The 23,224-nt window shown below is 37.5% G+C and overlaps 1 protein-coding gene across 3 annotated transcripts in view; it reads left to right on the forward strand.

Annotated features, from left to right (window-relative positions):
- Nucleotides 1-23,224, forward strand: part of Atp6v1h (ATPase H+ transporting V1 subunit H) — a 162,415-nt gene that overhangs the window by 37,135 nt on the left and 102,056 nt on the right. For all 3 annotated transcript variants that reach the window (XM_003465991.5, XM_013148483.3, XM_013148482.3), the window contains one exon: nucleotides 18,227-18,324. In XM_003465991.5, coding sequence (XP_003466039.2) covers nucleotides 18,227-18,324 — 98 coding nt within the window. The remainder of the gene's footprint in view (nucleotides 1-18,226; nucleotides 18,325-23,224) is intronic.

Consider the following 23,224-nt stretch of genomic DNA (forward strand, 5'->3'; position numbering starts at 1 on the left):
TCTTTTTTAATTTCATCTGTGAATCATTGGTTGTTGAGTGGGTGCTATTTAATTTCTATGTGTTAACGAAATTTTTGTGATTTCCTTTGACATGGATTTCCAATTTCATTGCACTGTAGTCTGATAGTTATTGTTGTAGTCAGGGGCTGTACACAGAGAACAATTAGGTTCAAACATGGAGTTTATAATATTTTTATAATGGTCACCGGGAGTTAACACAGGAAAATGCAGGAAATCTATCCAGAACACCAAAGACATAGATTATTTAGTCAAGAGCCTAAACCCCACAGTACATTTTCTACATGAGTCCAGATAAAAACCCAGAGCTCAGGACAATGCCTCCCATGAGTCCAACTGGAGGCCCAGAGCCCACAAGAAGGACTCATGCCAGTATCTTTTACGGATCCGTGCCGGGAAGACCCAAGGGTCAGCAGTGGAAGCCAGAAAGTCTATGCCAGCAGGATGAAGGAGCTGTGCTAGTGGGAAGAGGGTTCTACGCTGGAGCCGAGAAGTCACACTCACAACAAACACCAGGGCTGTCCTGAAAGGCACCACAGCTGTCCTCAGCAACATGGAGGCCCCGAGCTCCTCCAACGACAAGCACAGTCAGGTACATGCCAGGAAGCAGTGTGATGAGTTCATCCTGGAGACCAAGCAGCACATGTTTTCCCCTCTGGAGCCAGGAAGCAATGCTCGATGTGAGGACCAAGGCTTCTCCAGGAGAACCAACAGCTCAGACACCAACTTGTAGGAGAACCCACAATGCCTCCGTAACGCCTCAACCCCTCTCAACACCTCTCTTCTTCTCCACCTATTTATTCTGGCAACTTTCCTCAGGTGGAGCATCTTCATTCAATGCCATGCTGATGTAATCCAGCTGGCGTTAAGTTGACTACCAGTTCTTAATCCATAACAGTTATGCATTGGATAATTTGAATTCCTTTGTATTTATTTAAGCATGTTCTATGAGTCAGTATATGGTCTGTTTTGGAGGATGTCCCATGTACAGCTGTGAAGAAGGTGTAGTCTGATGTTGTGGGGTGAAAAGCTACAATTAAGTCCATTTGTTTAATTCTAGTATTTTATTATTGGTGTTTTGTCTAGTTGATCTGTCCTTTTGTGACAGTGGGGTATTGAGGTCTCCCAGTACAGTTGTATTAGGCCTTACTTGATTTTTCATGTCTGTTAGTAATTGTTATATATGGTTGGGTGCACTGGTATTTGTTGCATATATATTTATCATTTCTCTGTCTTCCTCTTGGCTTTTTCCCTTTATGATGCTGTGGTGACCTTCTTTATCTTTCTTAATCACTCTTGGTTAGAAATTCGCTTTGTCTGCAAATAGAATAGCTTCCACTGCTTTTTTCTGGGTTCCTGTCACACGGAGTATTGTTTTCCACTCTTTGACTTTCAGTCTATGAATTTCTTTTTGAATTAAATGTGTTTGTTACATGCAGCACATGGTTGGATCTTGCTTCTTGATCCATTCTGCCTATCTGTTTCTTTTGATTGGTGAATTGAAACCATTCACAATGATGGTTATAACTGATATATATTGACTTATCTTTGTCGTGTTATTTTCCTGTTGTTGGCTACGTGTCTCTCCCCCGCCCGGCACTGATTGCCTTCCCTGGTAGATTCCTTCTTTTGGGGTTCCTGGAGCTGTAGTCCTTATTATCTCTTTCTAGAATGTCCTTCAGAACATTTTGGAGTGTTGGTGTGGTGGTCATAAATTTCCTCAGATGGTCTTTGTCATGGAAGCATCTTATTTTTCCATCAATTGTGAAAGATAGTTTTGCGAGGTGCATCAGTCTGGGTTGAAAGCTGTTTTCTTTGGAGCTGGGAGCACTTCACTCCTAGCTCTCCTTGACTTGAGAGTTTGTTCTTAGAAGTCAGCTGATGCGCTTTCCTCTATAGATGAGTTGTTTCTTTCCTCTAACAGCTTTCAGGGTTCTATTCTTGTGTTGAATTTCTGGACTCTTGACTATGAAATGCATGGCTGTAGATTTGTTTTGATTATTCCTAATTGGAATTCTATATGCCTCATTTATTTGTATGTCAAATTCTTTTTCTCTACCAGGGAAGTTTTCTGTCATGATGTCTCTGAACAAGTTTTTAATGTCATTTGTGATATCTCCTGCTTGTTCATTGACTCCAGCCAATCTTAAGTTATTCTTGTTTGTCTCATCTAGCAGCTACTGGATTGATTTCTGATGGTTTCTTGCTATTTTTGAGAAATCTTTCTTTTCCTGATTACTAATTGCAAGCCTGTCTTCAATATCTAAGATCCTGTTCTCACATTGGTCTAATATGCTTTGATTCAATGGAATTTTTATTTACCTGGATATCTGCTTGAATCTGCTCTATGGATTCCATTTATTTCCTATGTTGTGCTTCCATAATTTGCTTAACCTCATTTACTTTTATGTCAGTGTCTGCTCGAATGTCGCTAAGCATGGTGTGTGTTTTGGTAATCTCTATAGTTATCTGAGAGATTATTTATGATTTCATTTTTTCCAGAGTCTCATTCAGTTGCTTGTTGTTTCCACTTCAGGGAGGCTTGGTTGGGGCCTTTTGATTGTCCTACCTCATTGTCCCCTGGATTTGGTAAACTCGATGTCTGCGGTTGCATCCTGTTTTCTTTTCTTTTTTTAGTTTAATTCCTTTTTTTAGTTTAGATGCTTGTAAGTTGCCTGTGTCGGGTTGCTTTATTGGTAGTATTTAGGATTCTTAGGTGATGATTTCTTCTTTGAGGTATCTTCCAGGTGTAGCTAGTTTTTGGGTTTTGAGTTTGTTGGAAGAGCTCACATCTTCAGTTGTTGGAGATGAGAAGTTGCTTGTTTGGCACTGTGCCACCATATTTTCTTTGACCCTTAGATAATCTCAGTTAAGGATTATTAGGACCAGTAGCTGTTTAGAACAGTTAGGCAATTTTGGCCATAGCATCAAACACAGCCTAGAAAATGACAAACTGAACTAACCCTTTATTTGCAACTTTTAACTATATAAACTAATTTGTGATTTTATAATAAAATATAAAACCAGATAGTTCTGTGTACTATATATGTCCATAATGTGTACTATATATGTCCATAGTTTTGCCCTTGGGGTTAAAATTTAAAATGGATTAGTGAGAAAATTGAGAATTGGAAGAAGAGAAAGTGATGAGAAATAAGGTTGGAGGTCAAAAGATGATCATGGCAACTTGGGGAAACTGGTGCAGAAGATTGATAGATTTAGCTTTAAATATGTTCAGTGTTGTAAGCCTCAGTGGGGTCAATGATTAAAGATGTTTAGTAAGCCATTAAGGATGTGTGTCAGTCAACTTTCTGTCACTGGCAGAACACCTCAGATAATTAGCCCGTACAGAAGAAAGGTTTATTTTGGTTGATGATTTTAGAGGTTTCAGTCTGTGGTTGCTTGGCTTCAGCACCTTTGGGCTCCTGGTGAGGCAGCACATTGTGGTGGGAAGTTGCTCATCTAATGGCGGCCAGGAGGGAGGGAGAAGAGAGAGAGAGAGCGTGCGTGTAGCAGGGAGAAATCATGCTGTGGTCTCAGTGTCTCCTTCAGGGAATGTACTCGCTCACCAGGGTGCTTCCAGCTAGGAGCCGTTTTGCGCGGGGTCTGCTATCTTCCAATAGTGCCGTAGGCTGGGGACCACGTTAACACTTATGCTTTTAGAAACATTCGGACCCAAACTGTAGCAATGTGTAAATAAAACTAGGTTTCTGACAAGGGGATAGATATAGACATTCAGGAAAGACGTAAAGATTCAAAATGAAGCTTAACTATCACCAAAAATGAGAGTTAAAATCTGTGAATACGGTAAGGTGAGAGTGTATAGAAGGAAGAATAGAGGTTTGAGACCATACAGATAAAAGAAAGAACAAGATAGGACTACACCCACAAAGAGGTTAGAAACCATTTTACACTCATAAAAAAACCAAGAAAGGTGAAAGAGGAAAAAAACAAAAACAAATTTTAAAAAGTGAAAAAGTAAAAGAAACAGTCCACTTCCAGGATTCTCTTTGGTTTCATTAGTGGAGACAGAGTCCTGAATCTTGATGATGTATCCCAGCAAACTGGCAGTTGCTCTATGGTGGAATAGTAGATAACCTCAGCAGGCTGCCCTGAGACCAGACTCCCTGGGTTTGCCGCAGGCCAGGGGTGTCCATGGGTCTCACCCAACTAGGAGCGGTTAGAGGAAGGCCAGCAGCGTTTCTGGGTTCTGGGGCTCTCCGGTCCAACTCCAAAATGGCTCGTGGCTAGTTGCTCTCTCCTGTGGGAAAACTGAGTCCTCTGCACTCTCTGCCAGCCTGTAGCCACATCTGCTACTCTTTTCCATTACCGCGTCTTACCTGTAGAGGCCCCAGGGTCACCAGCTGTCACTGTCACTGTGACTGTGCATCCCCACGTTCCAGCAGCTCCTCTTGCACAGTGAGTCTGTCTCAGGGAGAAGGTGCCATCAGCTACCACTGTCTTCATTGAAGTTTTTCTTTTTACTCTCTCTGTGGGCTTCAGTTTGCACTCCAGATTTTTTCTGGGTCCAGGGGACCCACTGCCTTCCTTCTTGTCTTCCCCACATTGCTATATTCCAGCATCTTGGTGGTGACTCTCAGAGAGACGGTTTTCTCCGCTGCTTACCACTCCACCATCTTCCTGGAAGTCTCCCCATTAACATTTGATTCTAGGAGTTTTTAATCCCTCTCATTTCTTCAGTGATCCTCTGATTTTTTTCACTAAATGTTTAGGAGTATATTAGACACTCTCCACATGTTTGTATAGTTTCTGTGATTTCTCTTACTTGATGTCTAGTTTTATTTCATTGTGTTCTGATAGGATGTATGAAATTATTTTAGTATTTTTGTATTTGTTAAAATTTGCCTCCCTAAAAATGGTCTATTTTGTTTTGGAGGAAGTTGTTTGAGATCCTGAAAAGAATGTGAATTCTGCTGTTACTTGATGAACATTTTGTAGATGTTTATTAAGTCCATTTACTCTGGCGTATGCTTTAACCAGTATTTCTTTGTTGATATTTTTGGGGGGGTCTGGATATCCTATTTGTGAAAGTTGAGTATTGAAGTCACCCACTATAATCTTATTAGAATTTTTTGTTCCTTTTATGTTTGTTTTATGAAATGGGGTGTATTAATATTCAGTGCTATTTGTTTAGTATGGTTTTCTCCTCTTAGGGATGTGTTCCCTTTATATAGTGAGTTTCTTTATCTCTTCTGAATAATTTGAAGTCTGCTTTATGAAATGTGTTAGCTGTTCCTACTTACTTTCAGATTCCATTAGCATAGAATATCATTTTCTATTCTTTTACCTTCTGTCTGTGTAAGTCTTTGAGTGTGAGGTATGTTTCTTGAAGGTGACATATAGTTGAATCTTACTTGTCCAGTCTGCCAGTTTGTGTTTTTCCCCTTAGAACGTAAGGCTAGGTTCTAGGTAGATTGCTTTTACCTGTTTGAGTGGTATTTAAGAGGGGTAGGGAGACAGAGAGAGGGATGAACATAGTGGAGGTGAGGCTGTAAAGCGAAGGGTGAGCACCTAAGTTTTGGGAGGCCGAGAAGAGTGTAGTAGAGAAAGAATGAAAGAGAAAGCAATAGAGCATTGAAGCAGACGGGAAAAAGAAGAGACAGTATTCATTCACATGAAAGTAGCTTAAATTCAGGAGCGATAGTTGAGGGAAGAGTGAAAGATGGCTAGAATAGAACAGATAGAAGTGTAGGTAATCTATTTAGTCAAAAGAAAACAAAAACAAATTTTAAAAAATCCCCCTAAAACAGCAAGAAGCCTGCTTCTGCCACTGTGTCCGTGCTGCCCTGCTGGTCACAGACAGGAGTGTCTCTGGTCCTTTGTATTTAGGGCTGAGAAGCTCGTATCTCTCAGCAGAATTTTCTCTATCTTGCTTCCCGACTACCTGCAGTCCACTGTGACTGCATGATTTCCCTCGTTACTCTTCGGGGCTTAGGCAGTGAAAGACCTGGGGCTGTCTGATGTCAGGGTTCACCCTGATCCCTTGAAGTAAAATGCTGCCCTTCCTACCCACTTCCTACTGTGTGTCTCTGTGGAGCACCGCACTGGTTCACTTCACTCCCTGCTGGCTTTGTTGGGGCCCCGGGGACACAGTGTCCTGCTGCTGTGGCTGCCAAGTGCTGGCTGCTGCAGCTGTAGTGTGCTCAAAATTGTTTTTTTATTTGGTAGAGTGCTGTTAGTATTTTCATTGTAGTCCATATAGGAATTTGTTTCTGATTTTCTTTGTTAGGCTTTGTACCAAAAAGCAGTCAGTGTTGAAAATTTTGATGCTTTTTTTAAAAACAATAAATATTAAAAACTCACTTCTCCATTTTGTGATTTTTTCTTGTTAAGTACTCACTGTTTAATGTAGTAAAATTCATAAAATTAGTTAATTAAAATATTTTGAAGAGTAAACACGGGTATGATAAGTCAGCATGTATGTACCTTGATGACAAAATTAGTCTTACGCCCCAAAGGCTGCTGGGCTACTACTCCAAGGACTCCAAGGGCTACTGCTAATTATAGGGCTGTTATTGAAAGGCATTACTAGTTTCTGCCTTTTTAATTTTTGCAGTTTGATTCTGTACAAATGATCTTTTTTTTTTGGTCTTTTTTGAGATGGGGTCTCGCTATGCAGTTCAGGCTGGCCTTGAGCTCACTTTGTAGCCCTGGCTGGTTGAAATCGCAACGATCCTCCTACCTCCAGCCTCAGCTGGGATTACAGGCGTGAGCCACCACTCCCAGCTCTACAAATAATTATTTGTTAGCTTTCATTTCCTCTTCATGTGTAGTTTTTCTTTGATGATCATATACAATGCTGGCTTAGTGGTCGTGAATTCCTTTAGTCTCTGCTTATTTTGGAAGGTCTTTATTTTTCTTCTAATTCTGACAGATAGCTTTATTGGATATAGTAGTCTAGGTTTGTGATTATTTTCTTTTATACCTTCAAATACTTTATGTCATGTCTTCCTTAGAGTTTCTGCTTGAGAAATCTGTTATTCTAATTTGCCTTTATAAATAATCCAGTGTTCTCCTCTTGGAGTTTTATTATCATTTCTTTGTTTTGTACTCTTTATGTTTGATCTGTGGTATCACATGGCATTAGGTCTTGTGTCTAGATGTCCTCCCCAAAAGCCTCATGTGGTCATGGGTGAGGTTTTTCAGAGGTGACTGAATCTAGGTTGTGTGATGCTGCGGTGAAGGGGGTGTGATTAGTCCACTGATTGCCTTGTCATAATTCTGGGTGTGGATGATGGGAAGACCATCCTTGTGTGGGTGGTACCACCCAAAGGGTGGGTAGCCTGGCAGGCTTATGCTGCTGCTGCTTTTCTTCTTTCCTGCCTTCTGTCCACCATGAAGTTTCTCCTGTGATGCCTGTCTGCAATGCAACTATGTCTTACAGCCAGCCAACTATGAACTGAAACCTTTACAAACTGTGAGCTACAATAAATCTTTCCTCTTTTAACTTTGGGCGTTGGGTATTTTGTCTCAGCAATAATAAAAGTATCCAATACACATAGGAAGATTTTTTTCTGTCCCGTCTGGAGTTCTAAATGCCAGGATAAAAGGTTTAGTTTGAATCTTTGTTTCAGTTCTTGTTTTGCTAGCTACCTTACTTTGGGCCTAAGGCAAAGCAGAACAGCATAGCAGAAGGATATGTGGAAGCTAAAGGGCTTACCTCTTGGTGCCAGAGAGCTGTGCTAGTGGACTTCCTCCTTCTGCTTTAACTTAATGACATTAATTAATCTATTTATCTATTTATTTCTGTTTTTTTGAGATGAGGTCTTGCTACATAGTTCAGGATGGTCTTGAACTCACTGTGGAGCCTAGACTGGCCTCAAGACAATCTGCCGGCCTCAGTTTTTCAAGTACTGGGATTATAGGCATGAACCACCATGCCTGCCCTTTTTCTGCTTTAGTTCTAACTTAGCCCCACCTTTTCTCTGGAAAAATCCTCAGAGACATCAGAAGTGTTCTTTATTAATTTCCTAGACATTTGGCAGTCCAAACCAAGTTAACAACACTACTCATTACAGATTTTCATTACATTTAATCTTGTAATCACAAGTATGGTACTTTTATACATTGATAATCTTTAAAGTTTATATATATATATATATATATGGAGTCAGTATTAAGGAAAGGAAACAGAGAACCTCTGACTTTTGTTTTTCTGATAGATCCTTTGAAGGATTGTTCCTGGAGACAGGTTTTAGCAATGCAAAAGAAAATTAAATGATATTGAGTACTACACTTTCTTTTGCATGTCATTTTGAAAGTAGTAAGATAGTATTAGTAAGGCAACCTAATACCAGGTTTTAGGTATAGTTTTGGAAATTGTTTATAAAGCAATAATTTGTAAAATAAAATAAATCATGTTTCTTTAGTTGTTTCAGCAAGTTATTTCTTGTCATAAACTTTCTCAATAATCTTATAATTGAGTCATATTTAAGAAAATTACATTGAAGATTTATACATTTTTATACAGCTAATGAAGATTTTTTTAAAGATTTATACATTTTTATATAGTTAATGCAGAAATAACTTTTTATAAGACTATATTTTAATTTACTGTAGATATTTTATGAATATTGGCTTTTGAGACCTGCTTTCAAAGCTGACTTACTGAGAATTTTTGGCTATATATATTTTAGCTGATGAATATCAGGTGATTAATGCCTTATAATTATCTAGCATTGTGTTTTTGTTTTATATTAGTTTGGTTGTGGTATGGCTTGCATTATTTTTCTTTGTTGATAGTTCCTTGTTTCCAACAATGTTGGAAAGGTTAAGTGATTGTCTAAGATAATGTGGGAGAACTTAGGGTTCCTTTCCCAGCCCTTAATCCCTCATTTTCTCCTTTTTCCCTTTCCTTTTGTCTTTCTGAATAATTTTGCTGTGAACATTCTGCACTTGTCTTTTTCCAGGAATTAAATGAATATCCTAGTGATGGAAACAACAAAAAAAAATCATACTATAGTCATGCGTAGACAGTTGCTTTTTTGTTCTAAGAGGAAAGTCATTTAATAGTCATGAAACATACAGGGATGCTTTTATTTTACGAAAAACTGAATTTTGGAATTTGTTTTGGTTTTGTGTTTCTAAAATTCATCTTTGATACCTTTGGACTGAGCACTTTCACTGTGTATCTGTAGGACAGGTGCTGTGTACTCTGGTGTGTATTTGTTTTTTCAAGAGCTCATAATTCCAAATTTTAGGTCATTATGGCCTTTTTTTGATTAATATATGTTTGTTGTACATAATGTTTACATCCTTTGTGTGGAGTTGGTACATGGACATAATGCATCTTCATTTCTTTTTCATTCCCTTTTTCTTCCTTCTCTCTCCCCTCCCTTCCCTTCCATCTCTTGATCCTTTTTTAAAATTCAGTTTGCACTTAAATTGTAGCATTGTCAAGGTGAATACTGAACATTGTAAACAAAATGGTACCCGAGGCTTTTTTAGGTAAATGGAGGCAACTAGAGACCATATCATAAGTGAAATCAAACTTGCATATATAAACATTGTCTTGTCTCCCTAGTGTAAGAATCTGAGCAAATAAAATACAAAATCTGCAATAAATATTGAGAAAAGGAAAGAAACTGTTCAGAAGGAAAGAACCACTGAACTGGGTTGGGGGAAAGGAAAAAAGAAGAATAGAAAAGGAAAATAAATTATGTACATATATATATATATATGTGGTAGCTAACATAATCATACTACTAATTACTTTGAGTTCATTGACAAGATTGGTGTGTACTTATATTGTTTGGTCAATTTTGCATGCTTTTATTTTGTAAGCTGAGCAACTACTTTGAAGATAACAGTAAGGAATATATTAGCCATTGTCAATTTCGGAATACCCTGTTTTGAAATTCTATATCATTATATTTATTTTTTTGTCTCTTTAAAATAAAAAAATAGTTTACTGCAGTATGACTATTTTTTGTTTATGTGTAACTGCTCTTTATTTTTTGATTCTTCAGTTAAATTACTTAGTAGTTTTGGAGACTGTAGGTCTCTGAGATCATATTCACTAGTTAAATGAATTCTGTCAGTTGCTAGTTTTCCTATGATGTGATTGTTTTCACTGTAATATAGTGAGTTTGCATTTTCAGCACCATTGGAAATTTGTATAAATGATATTTTCTTAAGTGTTGAAATAAAAATAGCTTTGTTTTCTTTATCACTGATGTTTATTGCACAGGGAATATAGATTGTGGGAAGTTCGCAGCTGGGACAGGGCCCAGTGTGAAGAACACTAGCGCAAGGGTCAGGAAATTGTCTTCCACTGCCTACCTAAGACTTACTATTTTTAAGAAATAAGAATAGTGAACATTGTAATTGTCAACTTTGAAAGTTCACATTAAAAACAGAGTAATTGACTGGTACTTTGTACCATTGATTCAAAAATTAACAAAGGCATCTTAATTCTGAAGACATCAGTAGAGAAAGGCTATAGAAAATTTACTGTTATTACTTTTTTCATCACTTTTTCTATGGGTAAGAGATGTGGAGAATTTCACCCTATGCAAGTCACAATGCAATGAGATGATGTGTGTAGCTCCATTCAGGAAGTGAATCAGAATTAGTCAATAATGACAGTTAATTTTTTAACTTTTCAGTGTAAAGGAAAAAAACTGTGAGGTTAGGATTCTTTTGCAGTTGAGTTGTATGGTCTAAAATTTCTATCACCTCATTGAAATTCTGATTCCTCAACTACAAAGAAAGCAAAGATAATACCTACTTAAAAGGATTGTTAGAAGATTTAAAAAATACAGATTGCTTCCTTTATATTAAGTTTTACACAAAGTATGTACTCAATTAAGTTTAGTTTTTATCTTCCTTCCCTTTAACCCAGCATTTCTTCCCTGCCATAAAAGTCTTTTATAATCATGTTGAGTTGAAATGACATTTTGTTAGTTTTTTTAATCCCTAATGTTGACATACTATTGTCTTCAAGAATCATCTTCCTCTACACATGTGGCATTTCATTTCTTGTTCTATTGTTTTCTACTTTGAATGATTCAAAAACAAAAGTTCCTCAATGAAGCCCCTTGGCTTGCTCAAGGGATGCTTTTTACTTTCTGTTTTTGTTTTTAATTCACTGTTTTAATTTAAACAAATTGTGTGAACTTCTAAAACTTGAATTCCCCATCTGAAGAAATGGGTATCATACTAATTAATGAGTTGTTGGTATCATTAGCGTAGTAAATTCTTATTTTTCCTTTGTCTTAGTTACTTTTTACTCGTCACTGAGACAAAATACCTGATGCCCAAAGTTGGGAAAGGAAAGGTTTATTTCTTACAGTTTTTGGAGGTTTCAGTCCACACTCAGTTGGCTTTAAGGCAGGTTGGCATGGTGGGTTCGCAGTTCATGGTAGCTACAAACAGCAAGGCAGAAACCAGCAGGAGAGAGAGACAGACCTTTTTCCTGCCATTACACCACATCCTGGCTCTACCCCTATGTGGGTGTAGCACTCACACCCCCAATCCAAGCACTAGACAATGAACCAATCACAAATGCACAGTGCAAGCACATGAGGCCTGGGGGCCGCCAACATAAACCATGACATTTATTTGAAAATACTTAGAAAAATATGTACATAATAATGAACTATCATTGTAAAAGTAGGTTTTTTTAAATGTAATTTTGGTTGTCATGAAGGTTAAAAATTCTGTTTTGATGATGGAAAAACAAAGTTCTGTAGTGAATACTGTTGAGTGACATTAAAATGAAGAGGAACAGTATTCAAGAGACAACGCATCTTTTTTATAGATTATTTTTTCACTTTTTAAAATTGGTTTTGCAGATTAATGAATTTGGCAGATTCTTACATATACTTCATGGTTTCTCTCCATACCTTTACCCCACCTTTCCCTTGGCAGAGTTCAATGTGTCCATTTTGATCATATCCGTTCACCCTATTACCTGCCCTCACACCCCATCTTGCTCCCTGTTATCTGTATTAGTCTCCTTTTTACTTTCTTATCATCGTTTTTAGATCCACGTATGAGAGAGTATTTGTTTCTCTGAGTCTGGCTTATTTTGTTCAACAGAATGGTCTCCAGATCTGCCTATTTTTTTGCAAATGACAGAATTTTGTTCTTTATGGGTGAACAGTACTCCACTGTGTATATGTACCATGTTTTCTTTATTTGTCTCTTGGTGAGCACTTGGGCTGGTTCCATATCTTAGCTCTTGTGAACTGTGCGACAATGATCATGAGTATGCAGGTACTTGTACCTTATGCTGACTTTCATTGCTTCAGATATTTACCAAGGAGTGCTGTAGCTGGATCAAATGGAACTCTACTTTTGGTTTTTAGAGAAAGATCTACACTGATTTCCACAGTGAGTGTACCAATTTACATTTCCACTAGCAGTTTAGAAGGGTTTGCTCCTTTTTCTCTGCATGCTTTCCAGCCATATGGACTTGTTGTATTCTTAATGCTAGTTAGTCATTCTGACTGGGGTGAGGTGGAATCTAAACGCAGTTTTGATTTGTATTTCTTGAATGGCTAAAAATGTTAAATACTTTTTATCTACTTATTGACTGTTTGCCCTCCTTGATTTGGAAGAGTGTTTATTTAGATGACTTGCCCATTTATTGATTGGACTATTTGATTTTTGGATTAAATTTTTTGAGATACTCTAGATATTATCCTCTGTTGGAAAAGTAGTTGGCAAAGATTTTCTGCCAGTTTGTAGCCTTTTTTTCTCTGAGTGGGTGTTTTCTTTTGCAGTCCAGAAACTTTTTAGTTGGAGGTAATCTTATTTACTGATTGTCACTATTATTTTCTGTACTTTTGGAGTCCTATTTAGAAAGTCTTTGTGCCAGTGGTTTCAAATGTTTCCCCTGTGTTTTTTTAAATTTCTGTTTATTATCTTCCCCCCATATTGGAGATTGAAACGAGGGCCTTTGCATTGAGCTTCAGTTTAAAAAATTGTAAACTTAATCTATTTAAAAGTTGTTTAAAATTTTGAGATAGTCTTACTAAGTTGTCCAGGTTAGGCTTGAACTTGTGGTCCTTCTGCCACAGCCTTCTGGAGAGCTGAGATTACCGCCATGTCTACATCACCTGTTTTCTCTTAGCAGTGTCAGGTTTTGTACATAGGTCTTTGATCTATTTTGAACTGATTTTTTACAAGGTGAAAGAGAAGTATACAGTTCCAATCTTTTGCATGTGGATATGCAATTTTCTAGCACCATTTGTTAAAGAGGCTCCAACATGCATTTTTGGATCCTTTATCTAGAATTAGCTGTAGATTGTTGGATTTGTTTCTGTGTCCTTTATCTGTTCTATTGTTCTATGTGTTTTCTTTTTAAATGCCAGTACTAGGCTGTTTTTTTTTTGTTGTTGTTGTTGTTGTTGCTGTGCTTTTGTTGTATAAGTTGAAGTCTATATGGTTTTGTCTCCAGCCTTGCTGTTTCTGCTTAGGGTTGCTCTGGCTGTTCTGGGTCTTTTGTGTTTCTATATGGACTTTAGGATTGGTTTTTCTAGTTCTGTGAAGAATATCATAGTATTTTGTTGGGGACTGTGTTGAATCTATGAATTGCTTTTGGTAATATATTCATTTTGACAATATGAATGTTATAACTCGTGCCCTGGTATAAAATCCAAGGAAACAAGAGACCGAAAATTTAGGTCGCAAAGGCTTTATTTCCAGGCCTGGTGACAAGTCTCCGGGAGCCAATTTGGAGACTGTGCCCCAGAGACTGAAGGGAGGACTTTAAAAAGAGGCTGGAGGAAAAGGGTGGCGGGGAGAAACAAAGAAACCTGCAGAGCCATCAAACTTGTTGAGTCTGGAAACTATTGCTGTCCACTTAGCTCTGACAATCTCGGGAGTTCCTGATGTTTTTCAAATTACTCCCATCCTACAGACTGACATTATCTCGGAGTGGCACATCTGCAGCAATATTTGGAGAAGAAAGTGGACAGTTAATTATCCAAGGACAGCTCGTTTTCGCTAGTGGGTGCGAAGGGGTCAAGAGTTACAAGAAGCTGAAACTTAAGTTTTACCAAGTTCTGATATCTAACTCATTTGATGCATACAGAACAAAAGGAAAGCACCGATTGGGGTTTGGGCCATAGTATTTTCCGGTAATTTCTTTGAAGCTAAACAGTTCTTAAAATTGGGGTAGGCTCATTTTATGACAGATGATCACCGGGTCGGGAAGAGGTCACCAGAAACCCAAATTCTTTATGGCCTAGATAGATAGGTGAGGGGAGAGGGAGGCAATAAGGCGCCATACAGAACAGAAAACTGCGGTTATGTGTCAGGGTAAAGAGTTAAACTCATACGCAAATCTCTCTGTACACAAGCAGGTTACTTTAAACAAGTGTAAATTAATGGGCCATTCTAGTTTTCTTTAGCTCTTTAGCAGAGAATAGAGGTGCCTAACAGTGATTAACAACCCTTGTTAGCTTGTTTTAGCACAACTTCTGTAGTTTGTAGAGGGCAACAATGGTTAACATATCAATTAGGTGAGATTCTTGCAATTCTTTACAGAGGAGAGTATTGCTCAACATATCAATTAGGTCACTTAACATATCAGTTAGGGAAAAAGGATAAAAAAACATATTTAGTAAGCTACGTTTGCAGGTTTGCTATAATACACATATAACAAAGCTATTTGCTTAGAGTACAACAATGAACTCTGCCAATCCATGTGTAGGTGGTCTTTCTATCTTTTAATGTCTTCAGTTTCTTTCTGCAGTATTCTGAAATTTTTATTGTAGAAGTTTTATAATAAAAAGACTTGATTAGATTGATCTATGGATATTATTTTCAAAGCTATTCTGAATGGAATTGTTTTCCTGATTTCTTAGCTGGCCCATTATTGGTGTATAGTAAAGCTATTGATCTTTCTGTGTTGGTTTTATACCCTTCATCTGTGCTGAATCCATTTATCAGCTGTAAAAACCTTCTGCTGGAGTCTTAGAGTCTTCTAAATATAGGACCTTGTAATTGCGAACAATGACAGTTTGATGTTTTTCTTTCTTCTTTGTATTGCTTTTCTTTCTCTTGTGTAATTGCTCTGGCTAAAAGCTGAAGAATCACATTGTTCTGAGAATGAGCATCCTTGCCTTGTTCTGGATTTTAGAGGAAATGCTTTCAGTTCATCCCCATTCAGAACGATGTGCCTATGGCTTTGTCATCTGTGACTTTTACTGTATTGAGCAATGATCTTTTAGTATTCAGTTTTTAAAGGGCTTTATCATGAGGGACTGTTGAATTTTGTTAATCTTTCTGCATCAATTAAGCCAATAGTCATTTTTATCCTTGATTGTATATGTGTGATGTATTATGTTTACTAATTTGCTTATGCTGAACCACCCTTACATCCATAGAGTTAAATCAGTTTGATAATGGTGTTTGCTCTTTTTAATGTGTTGTTGGCTTCTCTTTCCAAGAATCTTACTGAAGATTTTGCATCTGTTTATCAGAGATACAGATCTAGTTTTTTTTTTTCTTTTGTTCCTTTCTTGTTTTGATAACACTGTTACATCTGCTATTTGGATATGTTCTGAATAATTCAGTTCAAATACAGGTCATAGTTTCTTACTGAAGAAATGAATTACTTTAGTGATTTGAATAGAAACTAGCTAAATGAGCCTTTATCATCATCAATATTTCCTAGTAAGATATGATAACATAGAGTAGACTCAGAGTTGATTTTATAATTTATATTCATTTTCAAATCGAGTTGACTTAAATTTAAAAAGATACAGGCATCTATCTAAGGTCTATAATTGCTTTAGGGAAATACTTTTAACAGTCAACTGGGTTAAATCTTGGCTCCAAAATGGGATATGGTAATAATGCCATATTGTGTGCAGTATTGCTTATTGTTAGTATGCAAATTTTGAGCAAATGTTTAGACCTTTAGACCATTGCATTGTATCTATGTACCATTCATTTGGAATTAATGTAAGGTAGAGAGTTTATTTTTACTTTCTTTTGTTCATTCATTCAAGAAGTATTTATTGAGTGCTTCCTAATTGTAGTGCATGTATAATATTGAACAAGATATTTGTAATTCTTGCTTTCAGAGGACTACATTATGTCTGGGAAGATGACATTAAATAAGTAATTACACAGTTGATTAGTAAAGTTGCAACACCCCTATAACAGAGAAGCAGAGAGTTCCTTGATGCTGTACAACAAAGGGTCTCATATTGCTGCTGAAGTCTGCTCCTGTTGTCCTGGGGAAGTGTGAGGAAGGAGGCGCTGAACTTATAGGAAAATCTGATTGGTGGAGCATGATATGGGAGGAGGGAGACCCAGACCTACCTGAGGCTGTTTATGTAAGGGATCAGTAAAAACAGCTGAAAAAGTAAGTCACCTTGGGGTGAAGTGAGAAGTTTGTAGCTGAATGAATCTTTAACAAGTAACCTCTATTTCTGTTACCTGCTGAGACGAGGGAGGAGAGTAGCAGAGAAGAGTGATGGGTGTGACTTGGGAATGGCAGAGGGTACTTAATGGTTTTGCATGGTTGTGTGATTTTCTTTAGTGGTATTAAATTGCACTTCTGTATATTAGAAATCATGACTGGTTGTTTGTTCTGAGACTAATTGTTTTTAGAAAATCATTGAATAATTTATACAAGAAACTAATAAGATTTAGGTGAAAGGCAAAAAATAACGCACTCTACTGGAATTCAGTCATTTACCCAAGTTTGTGTCACTTTATACTTGAGAATAATCTCTGGAGTGGTATGAGAACACCTTATTCTGTCTAATAGGAGAGAGTACTGCCAGCTACAGGAACCAGTCAGTACCTTACAATGTGAACAATGTGAACACTGCTCTTTTACAATGTGAACACTCATGCTATAATTGACAATCAAGCATCCATACTTGTAACACATACCTCAACATACCATGGTGATTGGGCTTAGAAAAGATGTACACTGGATCAAGGCAGTTTTCATTTAGGAAACTGATAATACATAGGAGAAGAGAGAGTGCCCTTAGTTGGTTCTTTATTCATTTATGTCTAGAAATTTTGCTCAAGTTGTTTCTAAACAAGAAAGATGGAAGTCCTTTTCTTCACTAAGTTTCTTTCTTCTGACTTAATTGGAAAAGTGCATATTTTTCCATAATGGAAAGGTTATTTTACAGTTGAAAATGAACTATTTTTTGTCATTAACTGCTTCTGATGTTTTAAGTTCTGTTAATGTTTTCAATTTTCTGGATCTATTGTATATACAACGTTCATTACTTTTAGGTAGAGTATAAGATAAATTTCCCGTGATAACACTTGTCTTTTTTTAGCAAATATGTTTCCATTATCATGTTTTTGCATTTGAATGTTCAAAATTTCTTGGAAGTGTTATTTTTTTTAAATGTTTAAATTGGAAGAGTTTAGCAGTGTCATGTATGTTAGGCTTTGCAAATTTTTGTGTTTATGATTCTTTATTGTAAAAATTTTTATTACAATATTCTTTATGAAGACTAGAGTCTAAAATTTTCTTTTGTCTCTCTACTTCTTAAAGATACAAGGCTTATTGTCAATATTTAGACATAGGCCCATGCCAGGTGTTTAAATGATTTAGTAAGGGAATTATAATTTTGGGGAGATAGGATTCCTAATTATTTCAAGACTTCTTTTTTGAAGTTTCCATAAAGTTCTCACAATATATCCAGCTGTATGCAAATTGAATTAGTTCCCTTGAACCTAGCAGTACCCTTTAAGGATACTGGTGGTGCTGTCCTCATTAAGAGTGAAGAAACTGAGCACTGTATTAGAAAGGTAACTAATTTAGCTAAAATTACTCAGTTATAGGCCTGTTTCAAAGCATTCACTTTTCTCTTTGTCATTTTTATTGTTCTTTTAATTTTGTGCAATTGTTTGGAAGTTGGGTTTTTCCTCTATAGTACTACAATTCAGGGAATGTGAAATGATGCAGTGTTTTATTTATCAAAGTACACCAAGATATGATGATTGTTTCTTGATTTTCTTAAACATTGTGTAAGTAGTCTTGAATCATGTAGGTTTAGTTTGGGAGACAAAATCATCTTCATTTCTGTGAGGTGGAGATAGAAGCATACATGAGGACCAACTTTGGAAAAGGGAATTTTGGATGCTCTGATGGTTAGCAAATTTTGGTGAAAAGTTAAACTTTTCACTTAGAAATGCATGCATATGGTCCATGACTTGAAAAGGTTTATAACTTTGTGCACTTGTTCTTGCATAGAGTTCGCAGTATGTGCAGTGTGTGGCTGGGTGTCTGCAGCTGATGCTCCGGGTCAATGAGTACCGCTTTGCCTGGGTGGAAGCAGATGGTGTAAACTGGTGAGTGCCTTTCACTTTTAGTGTAGAATAACATTTAAAAAACGTTTCTCCTTGACATTTTCAAAGAAATTAATACATCTAATCATATAAAAGAGGTATTTTTTTAAATATCTGCTGAACAGTGGATTATACTAACCATAGAAGTTAAAAATCAAACGGAATGTTTCCCCTTGCTTTGGCTGGAGTTTTCTAACTGTATAAGGCCTCCAAGAAACTAATACTGGAAAGAACAAATTCCTTGTACTCAGAATTCAAAAGAGTTATAAAATGATTTTGCAGTGAATGTCAGTAGTATCAGTAAGGAAAAGTCTTACTCAGAAAAGAGTGAGTATAAACTGTTCTTGGAAAGCCATAGAATTTAGCCCATTTTTTGTGGACTCCTTGGTAGGTACAGAAACTTTGAAGAGATGCCTACCAACTTATACAACTAGCTAAAGAACCTGAAAACCATACAATTAACACTGGATTCTGTTTCATCACTGGAAAGCCAATTTATTTCATAATGAGAAACTTCACTGTTTTTAAACCAAATGCTCTTTTGTTAGCGAGGGCATTTTTTTTTCTTTTAGAAAGTCTGCATAGTATAAGATTCACTAAGATGCCCATTCTGGTTTGACTATTGTCTCCTTTGGAAGTCCTGTAATGTTTACAATGCTTAAGTTTTATTGGTCTTGTTCTCTACTGTTTTGTTCAACTTTATAATATCTAATGAGATAGACAATTCTTTTTAAGGAAACAAGAGACATTGTTGATAACCATTGTTGATAACCTTGTACTCTGTTTTACATCATGTGCTATGTCTATCCTTGGTTTTGACTGACAGCTTTGTTTTGCCATATTTGACTTTATTCCCCCCCCCCAAAGTAATAAGAACTAAGGAGTAATAAAACCCAAAATGTGTAAATTTTGTTGTAAAAAAGAGAGGGGGAAAAAAGTGCTCTAAAGGATACAACAGCAAGTGTGTTTAGGGGTGTTAAATAGATGACCATATTAATGTTTTTGGTTGGATCATTGAACAAAACTGCAGTCTCACTGTTTGAATGTCCACTTCGTGTGCTTTGATACTGTGATTTGAGCAATTATCTCTAAGATGATAATATGTAATCTATTAACTGGTGATTTCTTACTGTTTTTTTTTTTTTTTTGTAGTTCTGTATTACTTGTACCCTTACACCGCTTTGTTTTGTTTTGTTTTTTCTTTTTCCTTTTAAATAAAATTAAAAAAAAAAAAGAAAGTCTGCATAGCATGTAACACACATGTTACATTATTGATAGCAAATTGCCTGGTGAGCAAGAGTTTAGAAAGAGAAGTGATTGAATGATGTATGCATTGTCAGATTCTTTCAAACTGTCATATCTCCAATGTAGGGTGATACCTGGGAAAGGACATAAACATTCCAGATCTCCTATTGCATGTATGTGCAGTTTCTTAAAGTGTGTTACTTTTGCAAGTGGCTATTCTTAGTTAGGAATTAGATTTAAATTGCCACGTATAATTTTTTTCATTGACTAATTAGGTTAATAATTATTCTTGTTCTGATCTTCAAAATTTCAATCTAGTCATAATTATTTAATCCTCAGTCTCATATAAAAATACTCATAGTTTTCGTTTCATTCAATAGACCCTTAGAAATGAATATTTTTAGTCTTTTTATGAAAAATTAATAGAATTATTAATAAAGAGAAAGTGAAAGCTATTGTAAATTTTAGTATTTAAACATAGCAAGTCTTATTCTAATAAGCTTTGATGTGTAATTATCATAGAAGATGAAAAAAGCCACGCTGTCATTGAACAGAGTAGTCTAGGTTTTTGTTACATGTTGTTATCCTCTAGTTGCTCAGACCACTGCCTGGGCCTGCAGAGTTGCTCAGATAACATGAATGTCAGGCTGCTTCCCTGCTCCAGTTATTATTATCTCAGCCTGTGTCACGTCTGGTTGCTCACAGGACGGTGGGGTAGGAGGCAGAGGTGATGGCAGCCTCCTTGCCGCTTCTCCCCAGCCAGCAGAGCCTCTGCCACCACACAGGGAGGCTGCTTAGCTTCCCTGGTGCTTCTCCCTGGCCTTCAAGGCCTGCACCGGCATCCAGAGAGGCTGCGCTGCTTCCTCACTGCTTTTCCCTGCTGGTCGGCCTCCGACGGCTCCCAGAGAGGCTGGCTGCAGCTTCCTTGCAGCTTCTCCATGACTGACAGGGCCTCTGCCGGCACACAGGGCAGCCGCATGGCTTCCCTACAACTTCTCAGCTGAAAAGGCCTCTTCCGGCACACAGGGAGGCCGCATGGCTTCCCTGCCACTTCTCCCTAGGCGGTGGGGCCTCTGCTGGCACACAGGAGTTGCATGGCTCCCCTGCTACTTCTCCTCAGCTGACAAGGCCTCTGCCGGCACACAGAGAGGCTGCATGGCCTCCTTGCTGCTTCTTCCTGGCCAGTAGGTCCTCTGCTGATACCCTGGGACTGGAGGCTGCATTGCTTCCCTTGTTGTTTCTCCTGGGCAGCCTGCAGTGCCTCTGCTGGAGCATGGGGAATGGGGCTGTGGGGCTCTCTTACTGCCTTCTCTGGTGGCTGGCAAGGCCTTCGCTGGCACACGGGGCGTGGGGGCGGCATTTCTTCCTTACTGCTGCTCCCTGGCAGCCATTGCACAGGGATTGGGGGCCACATTTCTTCCTTACTGCTTCTGCCTGGCAACCATGGGGCTTGGGGGCAGCATTTCTTCCTTACTGCTTCCTGGTAGCCAGAACCACCTCTGCCAAGGTATGCTGAGTGGAGGCTTCATTCTTTCCCTACTGCGTCTCCCCAGCAGCCAACAGGGCCTCCACTAGTGTACTGGGGTGAGGGCTGTGTGTATTACTTATTGCTTCTGCTAGGTGACTGGTAGGTTCTCCATTGGTGCCCCAGGTACTATGTTTTTCTTTTGGGAAGATACTGAAAAGGAGAACAGCTCAGTCAAATCGGGACCCCCTATCCTAGTTTTCTGAGGAATCTGCACAGTGATTTCCACAGTGATTGCACCAGACTGGTCCACCAGCAGTGGAGGAGGATTACTTTTTCCCCACAGGTCTTCCAGCTTTGGTTACTTGTGGCTTTCTTCATGATAGCCATATTTTCAGGGTGAGATGGAATCTTGATGTTGTTTTAGTTTGCATTTCTTTTTTTTTTTTTTTTTTTTTTATTTAAGAGGAAAAAGAGAAAAACACAAAACAAAACAAAGCAGTGTAAGGTTACATATAATACAGAACTACAAAAAAAAGCATAACAGTAAGAAATCACCTGTTAATAGATTACATATTATCATCTTGGAAATAGTTGCTCAAATCACAGTATCAAAGAATACAAAGTAGACATTCAAACAGAGAGACTACAAACAGCTGTGTTCAATGATCCAAAAACATTAATATAGTCAGCTATTCAACATCCCTATACACACTTGCTGTTATATCCGTTAGAGCTCTTTTTTCCCCTTCCTCTCTTTTTACAACAAAATTTACACATTTTAGATTTTATTACTCCTTAGTTCTTATTACTTTTTTGGGGGGGGAGAATAAAGTCAAATATGGCAGAACAAAGCTGTCAGTGAAAACCAAGGATAGACTTAGCACATGATGTAGAACAGAGTATACGGTTATTAACAATAGTTATCAACGTTGTCTCTTGTTTCCTTAAAAAGATTTGTCTATCTCATTAGATATTATAAAGTTGGACAAAACAGTAGAGAACAAGACCAATAAAACTTAGACATTGTAAACATTACAGGACTTCCAAAGGAGACAATAGTCAAACCAGAATGGGCATCTTAGTGAATCTTACTGCCTTCAAAGTAGTTGCCTATACCCTCGGACCTGATACTATCCCACAGAATGGAACAGAGTCTAATCAGTCAAAACAAGATCGTGGGAGCATTACAGGACTTCAAAACAAGTTAATAGGAAATCGAAAAGAGTTACTATTATATATCCTAATTTTTTAAATTTTTCCCTTAATTAAAATAAACATAAGAAATAACTAAATAATTTTTTTAAAGAATAATAGTTACCATAGTGTCTGTCTTTTTCCTTGAGATATTTGGATAAAACTTCATATACTATAGCTTCAAATATTTCCATATCAAGAAGCCCGGAATAAAGCCTTTCTAATTAATAAGTGAAAATTTTATAAGGCTTCAAGGCCACATAATGGGGAATCATGATTGCCACATATTTTCATATATTTGAATCATTACTTACATTAGGGAAACTATTCGGTATTCATACATGCGAGATTGATTTATTTCACTTATGAGTATGGTCTCAAGCTGCGCCCATTTATTGATAAATATCTCAATGTGATCCTTCTTTATAGCTGAATAATATTCCATTGTATAGAAATACCACAACTTTTTTATCCATTCCTCAGTTGATGGACACTTGGGTTGTTTCCAAGATCTGGCGATTACAAATTGTGCTGCTATAAACATAGGTGCACATAAATCACTGTGGTATGATGCTTTCAGTTCTTCTGGGAATATGCCTAGAAGTGGAATAGCTGGAATAAATGGGATTTCCAATCCCAACTTTTTGAGAAACCTCCAGACAGACCTCCACAAAGGCTGTACCAGTCTACACTCCCACCAACAGTGCAGGAGAGTTCCTTTTTCCCCACATCCTCTCCAGCATTTGTTGTTGTTGGTTTTCTTGATCCTGGCCATTCTTTCAGGAGTGAGATGGAATCTCAGTGTGGTTTTAATTTGCATTTCTCTGATGACCAATGATGATGAGCATGTTTTCATATATTTATTTGCCATTTGCATTTCTTCATCTGAGAATTGCGTATTCATCTCAGATGCCCATTTTTGGATTGGATCTTTGAATTTTGGAGGTCTGAGTTTTTTTAATTCTTTATATGTTTTAGACAAGAGTCCCTTGTCTG

Source organism: Cavia porcellus, unplaced genomic scaffold, assembly GCF_034190915.1.
Source record: "Cavia porcellus strain 051 isolate PalLab524CR breed Dunkin Hartley unplaced genomic scaffold, mCavPor4.1 scaffold_11, whole genome shotgun sequence".
NCBI classification, from domain to species: domain Eukaryota; kingdom Metazoa; phylum Chordata; class Mammalia; order Rodentia; family Caviidae; genus Cavia; species Cavia porcellus.